This window comes from Lupinus angustifolius, unplaced genomic scaffold, assembly GCF_001865875.1.
Source record: "Lupinus angustifolius cultivar Tanjil unplaced genomic scaffold, LupAngTanjil_v1.0 Scaffold_466, whole genome shotgun sequence".
In the NCBI taxonomy this organism is placed as follows: Eukaryota; Viridiplantae; Streptophyta; class Magnoliopsida; order Fabales; family Fabaceae; genus Lupinus; species Lupinus angustifolius.
The window spans coordinates 4884-20186 of NW_017727854.1; the positions used below are offsets into that span (position 1 = coordinate 4884).

The following is a 15303-nucleotide window of genomic DNA, read 5'->3' on the forward strand; positions in this document are numbered from 1 at the left end:
TTCTAGGTTGTGGCTCAAGCAAAAACCAGTTAACGACGAATAAAAAAGAAAACTAAAGAGGATAAATTATTATAGGTATAAATGGTTCATATTAAATTCTCCTATATATTAATGACTTGAAATTTAATAATTTATTTCAATTCAATAATAAAAAGATAAGCTAAAATTGTTGGTTCCAAACCTATAGCAACAAGTCGTTAGTGTACTGGTGTAAGGCCTCACTGGATCCCAAGCTCGAGAGTTTGATTTTTGAGAGCTATACTTGTTGGGAGGGGCAGTCACGAACTCCGAAATGAATTAATTGCTTACCCAAAAAGGTGAGAATATACTCTTTATAAACCTATATAACAAAACCTATACTAATCTATTTACTATATAACAAAGAAAAATCCTTGCCACATCACCTATGACATGTGTCATTACCTCAATAAAGTTTTTCACTCCAAAAGCTCTCTACCCCTTCCTATACATTCCGACACATATGATAACATGACAAACCCCTTTATTATTTGTTTTTTATATATCTATTTATTATATATCCTTATTTTTATTACTGATGCCATTGAATTGAAATAATGACCAACGTAAATCATGGCCAAAAATATCATAGGTGATGTTTTAACTTCCCGAAAACAATTTTTATTCTGATGTCATTAAATTGAAATAATGCCCAAAATAAATCATGACAAACAAAATTATAGCTGATGTTTTAACTTCAAAAATTAATTAAATTATGGCTCACCTTCAATAGCATTTATAAATCACAAATAAACCACTTTTGAATTTCAGTTAAAATCTGGATGAATGAATTATTTACAAAATGACTTTCTTCATTTTTTCTGGTAATTGTTCCACTTACTGTTTCGTTACATGCCTCTTCGTTTCTCTAATTTATTTTCACATTCATTGTTTGCTTCTTTCTCTAACAAAATGAGGAACTATTCTTGATTGTTGTGATGTGTATAGCACATACCTATAACATATCATTTTTCCTTTCTTCATTTCTGTCATTTTGTTCTACTTCATTTTTTATTTATGAGTTTGGAATGTCATTTGCCCCTCTCATTTCATTTTTCTTATTTATTTTATGCGTTGTGTTCTTCTTCATGTTTATCTTTTTAATTTTGCTTTATATTTGGTGAGGCTCTTTGATTTTGAAAGAAAGTAATATGTTTAATTTTACCAAGGATTATAAGTTGATCTTCTTCCAATTTTGTTTGCTCTTTGTCTTCTTATTTTTTTATATATTTACTTAGGTTCTTTGTTTTGTAATCTTAACCATGGTCATATCCTTCATTGAAGAGTTACTGTTATGATGTAATTTTTTTTATACTTTTTTTGGTTCATGATATTCATCTTCCTTTCTGTTTATTGTTTAATGCTTTCACAATTTTTTTATATATCTTACCTTTCGTAATAACCTTCATTGACGTGTGACCTATTATAACTTGATATTGTTTTCCTATTTTTTGTCTTATATCACTAACTATTTTCTCTTCATTGAACTGTTGTTCTTATGCTGTAATTTTCTTTTTACTTTTCTTGGTTCATGATATTCATGTTCATTTGTATAAGTGTGAGTAGACCCTTAGAAACGATGAGCAACTCTATATCCAAGAATGAATCTAGCATTTGTTCAGTGTAAACGTTAGTTTCATTCTGAACTCCATTCAACAATTATGAAATATATTAATGTCAAATATAATCAAGGAATCATGATCGTATTCACATTATTACAATTGTTCATATGGAGTCACATTACCATACCCTTAAGGGTAATCATGCATCTAATTTTTTTATTAACAAAAAAACAATTGATTAGAGAACATACTCACAAAGCAATAGTTTACAATGCTTAATACAAAACACTCACATGAGCTAACGATAGTTAGGATTCTTAATAATCATTCATAACATATAATTGATGTGTAACCATCTTTTATAAGGGAGCTAAGCATTCTTTATGTTGCATCACTTGGGGGCACATACACCATTTAGTGGTATGGCGTTATGTTAGGTATCAGTGGCCTAGGAACACCTAGAGGGGGGTTGAATAGGTGTAGCGGTTATCGATCACTGCTTCTTGAACCAAAACCTAAACCCTAAACCCTAAACCCTAAACCCTAAACCCTAAAACCCTGGACCCTAGACCTTAAACCCTAAACCCTAAACCATAAGACCCTGGACCCTGGACCTTAAACCCTGAACCCTAAAATACCCTAAAACCGCGATGAAAAATAGGGAAGAAAGCAAAAAGAATCACTAAAAAAGGAGCTACGATGAACCCGCAACATTCAAAATACTAAACCCCTTCAACCATCTAAACCCTAAACCCTAAACTCTAACCCATAACCCCTGACCCCTGACCTTGAACCCTGCACCCTGCACTCTGCACCCTGCACCCTGCACCCTGGACCTTGGACCATGCACCCTGGACCCTAGACCCTTAACCCTGGACCCTACATCCTGCACCCTGGACCCCTGGACCCTGGACCCTGGACCCAAAACCCAGAACCATGAGCCCTGAATCCCAGACCCCGGACCCCAAACCCCATACCCCATACCCTAAACCCTAAATAAGTCACTAAGACAACAAGTCACTAAGTAAGTCAATAAATCAATAATTAAGTTAGTGAGTAAGTCAGCAAGTCACTAAGTCAATAAGTAAGTCACTAAATCATTTAGTTAGTAAGTCACTAAGTAACCCATCAAGTTAGTAAGTAAGACAATAACTCAGTAAGTCTGTAAGTCAGTTAGTAAGTAAATAAATAAGTAAGTGAGTAAATTAGTTACTCAGTAACTCACCAAGTAAATCAGTTAGTCAATAACTAAGTTAGTCACTAAGTAAATCAGTTAGTCAGTAACTAAGTTAGTCACTGAGTAAGTTAGTAATTCACTTAGTTAGTGAGTTAGGAAGCCAATAAGTCAGAAAGTAACTCAATAAATTAGTTAGTCAATAATTTAGTAACTCAATAAGTAAGTCTGTAAGTCAATCAGTATGATAGACCGTAAGTCACTCACTAAGTCAGTTAATAACTCATTAAGTTAGTTAATAACTCAGTAAATCAGTGAGTAAGTCATTAAGTGAGTCACTAAGTCAGTAAGTCAATCAGTAACTGAGTAAGTCAGAAGTTAGTAAGTCAATGAGCAACTACAGGAAATTTGTCATATACCTACGGACGCTTATAGCGACAGCTAATAAAACCGTTGGTATAGAGATAATATACCTACGGACGTACAATAAAACATAGGTATAAGTATAATATAGCTACAGATGTCTAAGTTCGTAACTATAAGTATTAGTGACATAATGTATACTTTACTTATAGATGCCTTATACTTATAGAAAGTATTGTCTGTAACTATATGCTTTACCAATGGCTTCAAAACCGTAGGTATAGATTGCTTATACCTATAGATACATACTTTTAAAATCGTAGGTATAAATTGCATATACCTACAGATGTGTACTTTCAAAGTTGTAGATATAGATTTCATATCCCTACAAATGCCTAATTTCAAAACCATAGGTATATATATAATTTTTTTTAAAACTTTGTTCCCAAATTAAACATTTTTTCTTTCCAGTTCCTAATCCCTCTTACTTATAATATTTCATACTTGTAAAGGCAATCCAAAGTCATTGTTGTAATTCTTCATTCATTGCAAACAATCCTTCTTTCACAGGGTGTGAATAAGGGGATAGAGTGACTTGGAAAGTGTTTTTCTAAGGTATAAATATTAGTGAGTATGTAAGGTACAGAGAGATCTCGGAGTGAGATATTGTAATTACAACTCTTAATATTTAGTGGAAAATCTTTTGTGTTGCAAGAGTACTGGACGTAACATTCGGTAGACAAGAAGGTGAACCAGTATAAAATCATTTTGTACTCTCTTCTCCCTTTCCTCTTTACTTTATACTTGTTTATTATTCTACAATATTATCCGCTGCACATTAACTCTTACATATTGCAGAAAAAGTTAATATAATTTTAAGTCAATTAATTCACCCCCTCTTAGTTGCAATCCTATTCTTACACGTGTTCCGTCCTGTAACTCATAATTAAAACAATTAACGGAGGCACAGCCATGTCCTAAAGTACATGGCCCGTGTCGGGTTAACTTGCACAATATGCTCATTTTGCTTGGATTTTTATATTTTAATTTATAAGCTAAGTTTGTTCCTTAACCAACTTAGTTTATAAAAACCTATAAACAAAAAATAAAGAAATAATAAAGCAACACTCATGTTAACTCTTAAATTAATAGAGGTTTAAAACCCTAAATCCTCAAAACAAGTTAACTTGCATATAAGCTCTATTTTTAGGTTGGATTACATATATGCAATATATGTTAGATTTTTATAGCTAACTTGATGTTTAGAATATTACAGAATAAATAAAGTGCTCTAATAAGATTGAAATAACACATGAGTTAAATATTGAGTTATATTTATACTTTACTATGTTAATTTAGATTAAGTGTTTAAACTATATAAACTATATACGTGTTTAAATAAAGTAAGTGTTCTCACCGTTGTAGCTATGATAGAAGGTTTGGGTGCTAAAGATCCAATTTCATTGAAAAAGAAATAAAGATACAGAGACAAACAACAACAAAAGGAAAAGAAAAGGCTCCAAACAAATGGAGCCAGATTAAAGCTAACAACATGGTGCAACAAAACAAGCCTAAGCTTGGGATGCAGCAAAGAGATGCAGCAAGAAATCAAAAGAACCAAATAAATACAAATTGGTTATATTAAGGGGAGAAAGGAAGTTGCAGCCTGTGTAACTCAGTATGTATGCATATATAGAATGAAAGGTTATATTGGAGCAAATCTGAGATCCATTCTTTGGTGGAATAAGGTAGTGCTCCTTAAAGGTTTTAGTCTTTATGTTTATATTGTTTTTGAAATAGAGTGAAAGGTTTATATTGTATCAAAACTGAGTTCCATTCCTTGCAGCAGTGCTCCTTAAACTTTTTAGTCTTTTATATATGTGAACCTACACAAATAAAAAACAACATTATAAAACAAAACAAAAATGAAGTTGTCATGCACTGCACTGTGGAGATGAAGAGAGATATGTAATGATAAAAAAAACTTCATAAGGAACAAATGGAAATGATACAAAACAAATAAGTTGTCATAAACTGTTAGGAAGATGAAGAGAGATAGAAAAATTATCAATGGAACTGATGCAAAGTAAGTAAATTGTCCTACACTATTGGGAAGATGAAGAGAGATAGGGAATGACACACGAAAATCTTAGAAAAAAAACGTTGTTCTACGTAAACTTAGAGAAATACAATACTCACAGGGAATGATTATCATTAAATAACAAAATTGGTAAAGGATTTTAAAAAAAAGTAAGCTCATAGGGTGGGTGATTGTTATACTAGAGTCTCCCCTAAAAAAACAATTGAAAGGAGTGTATAGTTTATATTAGAAACAATTCATACTGTTTATCATGGGTCTATTACTTAACCTATAATGGACTAGGTTTGGGTGCTAAAGACCCAATTTCATTGAAAAAGAAAAGGAAAAGGAAAAGGAAAAGAAAAGGCTCCAAACAAATGGAGCCAGATCAAAGCTAAGAGCATGGTGCAGCAAAACAAGTCTAAGCATGGGATGAAGCAAGAAACCAAAAGAACCAAATAAATACAAATTGGTTATATTAAGGGGAGAAAAGAAGCTGCGACATGTGTAACTCAGTATGTATGCATATATAGAATGAAAGGTTATATTGTAGCAAATCTGGGATCCATTCTTTGGTGGAATAAGGCAGTGATCCTTAAACATTTTAGTCTTTTATGTAAAACTTCATAAGGAAGAAATAGAAATGATACAAAACAAATAAGTTGTCCTACACTGTTAGGAAGATGAAGTGAGATAGAAAAATGATCAATGCAACTCATGCAAAGTAAGTAAATTGCCCTACACTTTTGGGAAGATGAATAGAGATGGGGAATGATACATAGAAATCTTAGAAAACAAAATGTTGTTCTAAGTAAACTTAGAGAAATACAATATTCATAAGGAATGATGATCATTGAATAACAAAATTGGTAAGAGATTTTTAAAAAAGTAAGCTCATAGGGTGGGTGATTGTCTTTCTTTTTTTGGTAACATCAGTTTTTAACTTTGTATATATATATATATACTAGAGTCTCCCCTAGAAAAACAATTGAAAGGAGTGTATAGTTTATATTGGAAACAATTCATACTGGAAACAATTCATATTGGCTCTATTACTTAACCTATAATGGGCTAGGTTTGGGTGCTAAAGACCCAATTTTATTGAAAAAGAAACAAAGAAATAGAGGCAAACAACAACAAAAGGAAAAGAAAAGGCTCCAAACAAATGGAGCCAGATCAAAGCTAACAACATCGTGCAACAAAACAAGCCTAAGATTTGCATGCAGCAAGAAATGAAAACAACCAAATAAATACAAATTGGTTATATTAAGGGGACAAAGCAAGTTGCAGCATTAGTAAATCAGTATGTATGCATATATAAAATGAAAGGTTATATTGGAGTAAATATGGGATCCATTCTTTGGTGGAATAAGGTTGTGCTCCTTAAACGTTTTAGTCTTTATGGTTATATTGTTTTTGAAATAGAATGAAACGTTTATAAGGTAGCAAAATTGGGTTCCATTCCTTGCAGCAATGCTCCTTAAACTTTTTAGTTTTTATATATGTGAACCTACACAAATACAAATCAACATTATAAAATAAAACAAAAACGAAGTTGTCCTGCACTGTGGAGATGAAGAGAGATATGTAATAATAATAAAAACTTTATAAGGAACAAATGGAAATGATACAAAACAAATAAGTTGTCATACACTGTTAGGAAGATGAAGACAGATAGAAAATTGATCAATGGAACTGATGCAAAATAAGTAAATTGTCCTACACCGTTGGGAAGATGAAGAGAGATAGGGAATGATACACGGAAATCTTAGAAAACAAAATGTTGTTCTACGTAAACTTAGAGAAATACAATACTCATAGGGAATGATGATCATTTTTGGCAACATCATTTTTTTTAATTTGTATATATATATACTAGAGTCTCCCCTAAGAAACAATTGAAAGGAGTGTATAGTTTATATTGGAAACAATTCATACTACTTATCATGGGTCTATTACTTAACTTAAAATGGACTAGGTTTGGATGCTAAAGACCCAATTTCACTGAAAAAGAAACAAAGACACAGAGGCAGACAACAACAAAAGGAAAAGAAAATGCTCCAAACAAATGGAGCCAGATCAAAGCTAACAGCATGGTGTGCAACAAAACAAGCCTAAGCTTTGGATGCAGCAAAGAGATGCAGCAAGAAATCAAAAGAACCAAATAAATACAAATTGGTTATATTAAGGGGGAAAAGAAAGTTGCAGCCTGTGTAACTCAAGATGTATGCATGTATAGAATTATGAAATGTTATTTTGGAGCAAATCTGGGATCCATTCTTTGGTGGAATAAGGTAGTGCTCCTTAAACGTTTTAGTCTTTATGTTTGTATTGTTTTTGAAATAGAAAGAAAGGTTTATATTGTAGCAAAATTGGGTTCCATTCCTACTTTTTAGTCTTTAGATATGTGAATCTACACAAATACAAAATAACATTATAACACAAAACAAAAATGAACTTGTCCTGCACTTTAGAGATGAAGAGAGATATGTAATGATAAAAAAAAACTTCATAAGGAACAAATGGAAATGATACAAAACAAATAAGTTGTCCTACACTGTTAGGAAGATGAAGAGATATAAAAAAATGATCAATGGAACTGATGCAAAATAAGTAAATTGCCCTACACAGTTGGGAAGATGAAGAGAGATAGGGAATGATACACGGAAGTCTTAGAAAACAAAATTTTGTTCTACGTAAACTTAGAGAAATACAATACTCATAGGGAATGATGATCATTTTTGGCAACATCAGTTTTTTAACTTTGTATATATATATATATATACTGTAGTCTCCCCTAAAAAAACAATAGAAAGGAGTGTATAGTTTATATTGGAAATAATTCATACTACTTATCATGGGTCTGTTACTTAACCTAAAATGGACTAGGTTTGAATGCTAAAGACCCAATTTCATTGAAAAAGAAACAAAGACACAGAGTTAGACAACAACAAAAGGAAAAGAAAATGCTCCAAACAAATAGAACCAGATGAAAGCTAACAGCATGGTGCAACAAAACAAGCCTAAGCTTTGGATGCAGCAAGAAATCAAAAGAACCAAATAAATACAAATTGGTTATATTAAGGGGGAAAGGAAGTTGCAGCATGTGTAACTCAGTATGTATGCATATATAGAATGAAAGGTTATTTTGGAGCAAATCTGGGATCCATTCTATGGTGGAATAAGGTAGTGCTCCTTAAACGTTTTAGTCTTTATGTTTATATTGTTTTTGAAATAGAATGAAAGGTTTATATTGTTGCAAAACTAGGTTCCATTCCTTGCAGCAGTGCTCATTAAACTTTTTAGTCTTTAGATATGTGAACCTACACAAATACAAAACAACATTATAAAACAAAACAAAAATGAAGTTGTCCTGTACTGTGGAGATGCAGAGAGATATGTAATATAAAAAAAACTTCATAAGGAACAAATGGAAATGATATAAAATAAATAAGTTGTCCTACATTGTTAAGAAGATGAAGATATATAGAAAAATGATCAATGGAACTGATGCAAAGTAAGTAAATTGCCCAACACTATTGGGAAGATGAAGAGAGATAGAGAATGATACACGGAAATCATAGAAAACAAAATGTTGTTCTACGTAAACATAGAAAAATACAATACTCGTGAGAATGATGATCATTGAATAACAAAATTGGGAAAACGAGGAAGTTGGTGGAACTCAGGGAGCTGGGGGAGCTCAGGGAGTTAGGTGAACTGCGGAAATTGTGGCCGAAGAGAATATTGTGCAAGACCAATCTCATGAGGATAGTGAGAATCTTGGTGGAGCTCAGGGAACTCAGGGAGTTTTGGGAACTGGGGAAATTGTGACTGAAGAGAATACTGTGCAAGACAAATCTCATGAGGATAGTGAGAATCTTTGTGGAACTCAGGGAGTTAGGGGAACTGGGGAAATTGTGCGTGAAAAGAATATTGTGCAAGACCAATCTCGTGAAGATAGTGAGAATCTTGGTGGAACGCAGGGAGTTGGAGGAGCTCAGGGAACTCGGGAAAATGAGCGTGATGAGAAAACTGTGCAAGACCAGTATCATGAGGATAGTGAGAATCTTGGTGGACCTAAGACACTTTCAACACTGATGAGGAAATTAATTTGTATCGCCATCCTTGTAGGATATATGATACTTGGAGTCTTAGTATATTATCTCAATAGTATTACATCCATGTTGATTAATGGCATTTATGTTGTTGTAGTTACTTTGACTAGTGTGGGATATGGAGACATCGTCCCACAGATAACATTTGCCAAATTAACAACTAGTATTTACATTTTAGTTGGGTTCGGGATGTGGGCTATAATTCTGAATTATTTAATCGATGATGAGTTGCAAAAACTTAGAACTCGTTTCATGGTTTGATGTTCTACTTCTCCGTACCAAAATTTCAACACCAAAGAAGTTAGGGTGTGTGTAGCTATAGGAATTGTATGGTGCTTGATTCTTGTTGGAGCATTAGGGGCACACATTTTGAAGACAATGAGTGTCATTGATAGCTTTTACCTGTCTTTGGTATCAATTTTCACTGTGGGATATGAAGACTATAACTTTAAAACTAAATCTGGAAGAGTCTTCGGGTCCACATGGATTTTTATCGGCACACTTGTCATCAACCATAATTTTGAATACATCGGTGGTTATCTGTATGACAAGTTAATTGATATGAACGTGGGTGAACCATCAAGGTAGTGTCTCTTTTTATACCCAGAAAATTATGCACAACATTTTGAATCATCATTCCCTATGAGTATTGTATTTCTCTAAGTTTACGTAGAACAACATTTTGTTTTCTAAGATTTCCATGTATCATTCTATATCTCTCTTCATCTTCTCAACAATGTAGGGCAATTTATTTACTCACATAGTGAACTCAATAACAACTAGTCAATGCATATAAATCAAAATAGTCAACCCAGTAACAATTACCCAACACATATATATCATCATATCATAGTGTTGCTTCCATGTATGAAAACTGAAGTTACTGAACTATATTAGGATAGAAGAATAGATTAGGAATTAACTTTAGTAAATCTATTAAGTTATCTCAACCAGTTCACAGAATTGATACAAATATAAAGTGAACTTTGAAAAATAAATTTGAGGGGAATACGGTATACCTGTTTTGCAGCTTCAATCATGTCATCAACATTTGCTCCAAAAAACCGACTTTGAATAAATGACATCATATTTGTCACCATACTTTCCATATGCTTAACCCTATTACGTAACTCTTGATTTTCTGACAAAGAAACCTTCATTTTTTTTTTATTTCGACATCTTTCCCATACAATGCACATGTCCTTTCTTATTAGGTCCTTTTACTTTGAAAAGTATGTCTTCCTTCCACGGAACACCACTTTGTGTGCCTAAGTGAGATTGTCCATGCTCATCACTGTCGTATTTGTTCAATTCTTCCTAAAAGCATAAATATATACACATATATCAATAAGAAGTTAATTCCATAAAATAGCATACACAATGAAAAGGAAAACAAATCTTACAATCACTCTTGTGACCTTTTCATTTACAATTGCTCCATCCTTACGAGTTCGTGTATCAATATATATTTCTTTACGATTAGGCAACAACCTTTGGCTTTATGTTTCTACAATGCAATGGAAAAGTTATAGTCATTCTTTCATAAAACAATTTACTTAATAACGTGGAGACAATGGAAGTTTGATTTGAAGTCAATGGCATTTGACCCCAGTAAAACTGAAGAACAAGTTGCATCTATATTACCTGATGATAGGGTTGATTCAAGTCAATATCGTGATTTGGTTCATTAGTGGTTTTCAGAAAAAGGGCAAGTAAGTCATAAAGCAAATAGGGGATATGAAGATACACAAAATTCACATTATTTTTTCATCATGTAAATTTATAAACATGTGCACATAGAACAATGTAGAACCATTAATAATATGGTAATTGGCAGTGGACCAATGCTGCCATTCCTAGTGACAAATGAATGGTAAAATAACAACCAATTTAAGAGCAAAAAAAATGTCTAAAAATACAGATGGCCAATAAGAATAGAATGAAACCAAGAAATCAACAAATTCAAGATGCAAGCTTCTGGTCTACAAAAGCCATATATTTGCTTTAAGAACAAATTCAAGCTACATGCTTCAATGTCACTTAATGACCCTTAAAATGGAAACAAATTAAGTGAAAAATAAATATATTATATTGGGTCTAAAAGAAGTAAAAGACCATCACGTTTTTGTAGCAGAGAAGAAAAAAAGAACTCTAGAACAACAATTGCATAAGAATAAAAACTAAAAATTTTAGAATAAAAAGGGAAGAAATACGGGTAAACAAGAGAGAAGACTTACCAATGTCTCTCTTTTCTCTATTGCTGCATTCTAATGCAACTTCTTGGGAGGATGAGGAATAATGACTTTCTTGTGGGACAAATTGGAAATAGGGGCACCACCAAGGTTAGAGGAAGAGGTTTTCAAATGGGAGTGGAAACTTCACTAGTAGCTTGTGATTGCAAAGAGTTTTTCAGAAGTTGGAGGGGTTTCTTTAGTATAATCAAATGTTGCCTTTTCATTTCCTCAATAACATTGTAACCAAATTCATATAAATATAAACTAATAGAGATAATATAAAAAATTGTTAGTAGATATTTAGTCATTAATAGGAGAGTATGAACTTTGAATAGTGTAAGTAAGAGGGATTAGGAACTCGAAAGACAAAATGTTTAATTTGGGAACAAAGTTTTAAAAAAAATTATATATACCTATGGTTTTGAAATTAGGCATCTGTAGGGATATGAAATCTATATCTACAACTTTGAAAGTATGCATCTGTAGGTATATGCAATTTATACCTACGATTTTAAAAGTATGCAACTATAGGTATAGTCAATCTATACCTACGGTTTTAAAGCCATTGGTAAAGCATACAATTATAGACAATACTTTCTATAGGTATAAGGCATCTATACCTACATAGTGCATTATGTCACTAATACTTATAGTTACGAACTTAGACATCTGTAGCTATATTATACTTATACCTATGTTTTATTGTACGTCCGTAGGTATATTATCTCTATACCAACGGTTTTATTAGCTGTCGCTATAAGCGTCCGTAGGTATATGACAAATTTCTTGTAGTTGTTCATTGACTTACTAACTTACTGACTTATTGAGTTACTGACTTAATGACCCACTTAATGACTTACTGACTGATTTACTGAGTTACTAACTAACTTAATGAGTTATTGACTGACTTAGTGAGTGACTTACGGTCTATCATATTGATTGACTTACAGACTTACTTATTGAGTTACTGAATTATTGACTAAGTGATTTATTGAGTTACTTTCTGACTTATTGGCTTCCTAACTCACTAACTAAGTGAATTACTGACTTACTCAGTGACTAACTTAGTTACTGACTAACTGATTTACTTAGTGACTAACTTAGTTATTGACTAACTGATTTACTTGGTGAGTTACTGATTAACTAATTTACTCACTTACTTATTTATTTACTTACTAAATGACTTTCAAACTTACTGAGTTATTGTCTTACTTACTAACTTGATGGGTTACTTAGTGACTTACTAACTAAATGATTTAGTGACTTACTTATCGGCTTAGTGAATTATTGACTTAGTGACTTGCTGACTTACTTACTAACTTAATTATTGATTTATTGACTTACTTAGTGACTTGTTGTCTTAGTGACTTATTAAGTGACTGACTTACATAATGACAACTCATAAGTTACAATTGTTATGAACAAATTATGAGGAGATTACAAGTAGAGAGACATAAGTCGTAGATAAAATCAAACACCTTTTTAACGCTTTCGTCAAACTCATGTTCAACACCACCATTGACAGAACTATGTTTGTTACCATCATTACCATACTAGATAGGGGGTGTTAGATTGGGCCAGTGGGTTTGTTCTCGACACCACCCACCCAACCACAAAGGAAGCCGATAGGAATTAGCGTGTAGGATCCCATGGGCCTTACCCATGCTTTTCAAAATAAAATATAGGAAGTAGACATGTAGGATCGCATGGGCCTTACCCATGTTTTTCAAAATAAAATATAGAAAATAGTTTTTAAATGAAAAAGTAGGAGGATACGAATTATTTTGCAAATTTTCAATGCAATTAAACCTCAAGTAAGAAGCGCGAATACAATACAGCAGAGATGGCGCCGAAGAAGAAGAAGAATCAGAATCAGAAGGCAAAGCCGCCTCAATCTTCATCTTCATCCGGTCCGAAGCTCCAAATCTCGGCCGAAAATGAAAATCGGCTCCGTCGGCTCTTGCTTAACTCGGCTACTACTACTCCAGCGTCAGATGAGGAAAGCACAAACCTAACCCTAACGAAGGCCCAGAAGGCAAAGAAGTTGAAAAGTGTTTACGAAAAGCTCTCTTGCGAAGGTTTCTCTAATCATCACATTGAGCTTGCTCTCTCCGCTCTCAATCTCAAAGCTACTTTTGAATCTGCTCTTGATTGGTTATGCCTCAATATACCCGGAAATGAACTTCCACTCATATTTTCTACTGGCTTTCATTCTTCTACTCAAGGTATCTCTTTATATCTATACTTCTTCATCATCATTTCATTTCATACATAGATAATATTCTGCCAATTGCTTTGTTAGGTGGTTCTGTTGGTGTTATATCAAATCAACCAACCCACAATTCACCTACTACAACAACAACAACAAATAAGGAAGAATTAGATGATGAAGAAGAAAAATCTGTAGGTTTTTTGGTTTTAATCAAGAAACAGCATTGCAACGTTGACGACACTTTCGATTCTAGTCAAGCAGATTGGATCAGGCAATATGTCGAGCAAAACGAGGAGGAAGAAGAAGAGGTGCCCCTAATTTAAGCTATCATCATGTCTGGAAAGAAAGAAAGACCAACTATATTTATGAAACTTGCTGTATTTGAAAAATTACCGATTTTATTTTTATTCTGTGGTATTTGCAGGACGAATATAAGACTTGGGAAGATGATGACACCATTGTCACAAACCGGGTATTTTTATTATCTTTAAGATTAATAAATACTTAGCTTGCGATTTTAATATTCCTCTTTATCACAGCAAGTCATTGAAGTAAGTATGATTTACATCAGAGTGGGTGAGAATTTATTTCTCAGGGTTTACCTTCTTGTAACTCTCTCATGTGCTTCCAGTTTGGTGGTGACTCATTAAATTTTGGGAAGATGGTTCAGTTGCTTCCAGGGTTTCTCGTCTACTTTCTTTGAGTAGAGCCTGTGTTCTTGAGTTAGAGTCTCTTTTGGTTTTAATTGACGCTAATCAACTCTCTTATATTCCTGACTCAAGAACTTGGATCCTTGATCCCTTGAAAATTTTCACATGTAAATCCTTTTTCACTTTTGACTCTTTTTCACCATACAAATAGTTTTATTTTGGATAAGCACATTTTGATTTCCGAGCTCTCCAAAGGTCAAATGTTTATTCTAGACTGCTGTTTTAAATGAATGACTTGTGACAAAAGCAAAGACCTGTCACTAATCTGGACTCATCTCTTTTTGCACTGTTTAGCTGCAAACTCTCTCTGGAATAAGCTTCTTGACATCTTTGGAGTTTTTCGGGTCCACCCTAAGGATTAACATAAGTTTCTTCTCACTAGCAACAGAGGTTTTGCCTTCCGTAAAAATGCTAAAATTCACTACCAATGTGTTGTGTTTGTTGTGCTATGTTGCCTATGGTTGGAAAGGAATGCTAGAATGTTCAAGGGAACTTCTTTATGACAACACTTGGGATATGGTCTTTTTGTTTGCTTGTGTGTAGCGTTTATTCCATGGTTTATTTGGGGTATTTCTTTGATGGATATGCAGAGATTGACATAACTTGTTACATGACACAGTATCTTAGCTCCTCAGTATTTTTTTTCTTAGGATGATATGCACTGAGATTGGGCTCTTTTTATGGTTTTTTTGCTGTTCTTTTGTTTATACCTCTGTAGTTTTTTTGGTGGAGAATTGCTTATCCTCCTTTATTGTAATCCTTTCTTAATAGGGTGCAGAGTGCTTGTTGGAAAGTTTTAATGTCTTTGTTTTTCTCCGTCTCTGTTGATGGA

General features: G+C 33.2%; 1 protein-coding gene across 1 annotated transcript in view; it reads left to right on the forward strand.

The window, feature by feature from the left end:
* Nucleotides 1–13321: 13321 nt before the first annotated feature.
* The window catches only part of LOC109341453 (DExH-box ATP-dependent RNA helicase DExH7, chloroplastic), a 35892-nt gene continuing 33910 nt past the window's right edge, over nucleotides 13322–15303 (forward strand). Inside the window, exons 1-3 of the mRNA XM_019579367.1 lie at nucleotides 13322–13774; nucleotides 13852–14069; nucleotides 14186–14233. Coding sequence (XP_019434912.1) covers nucleotides 13393–13774; nucleotides 13852–14069; nucleotides 14186–14233 — 648 coding nt within the window. The 5' untranslated portion in view covers nucleotides 13322–13392. The remainder of the gene's footprint in view (nucleotides 13775–13851; nucleotides 14070–14185; nucleotides 14234–15303) is intronic.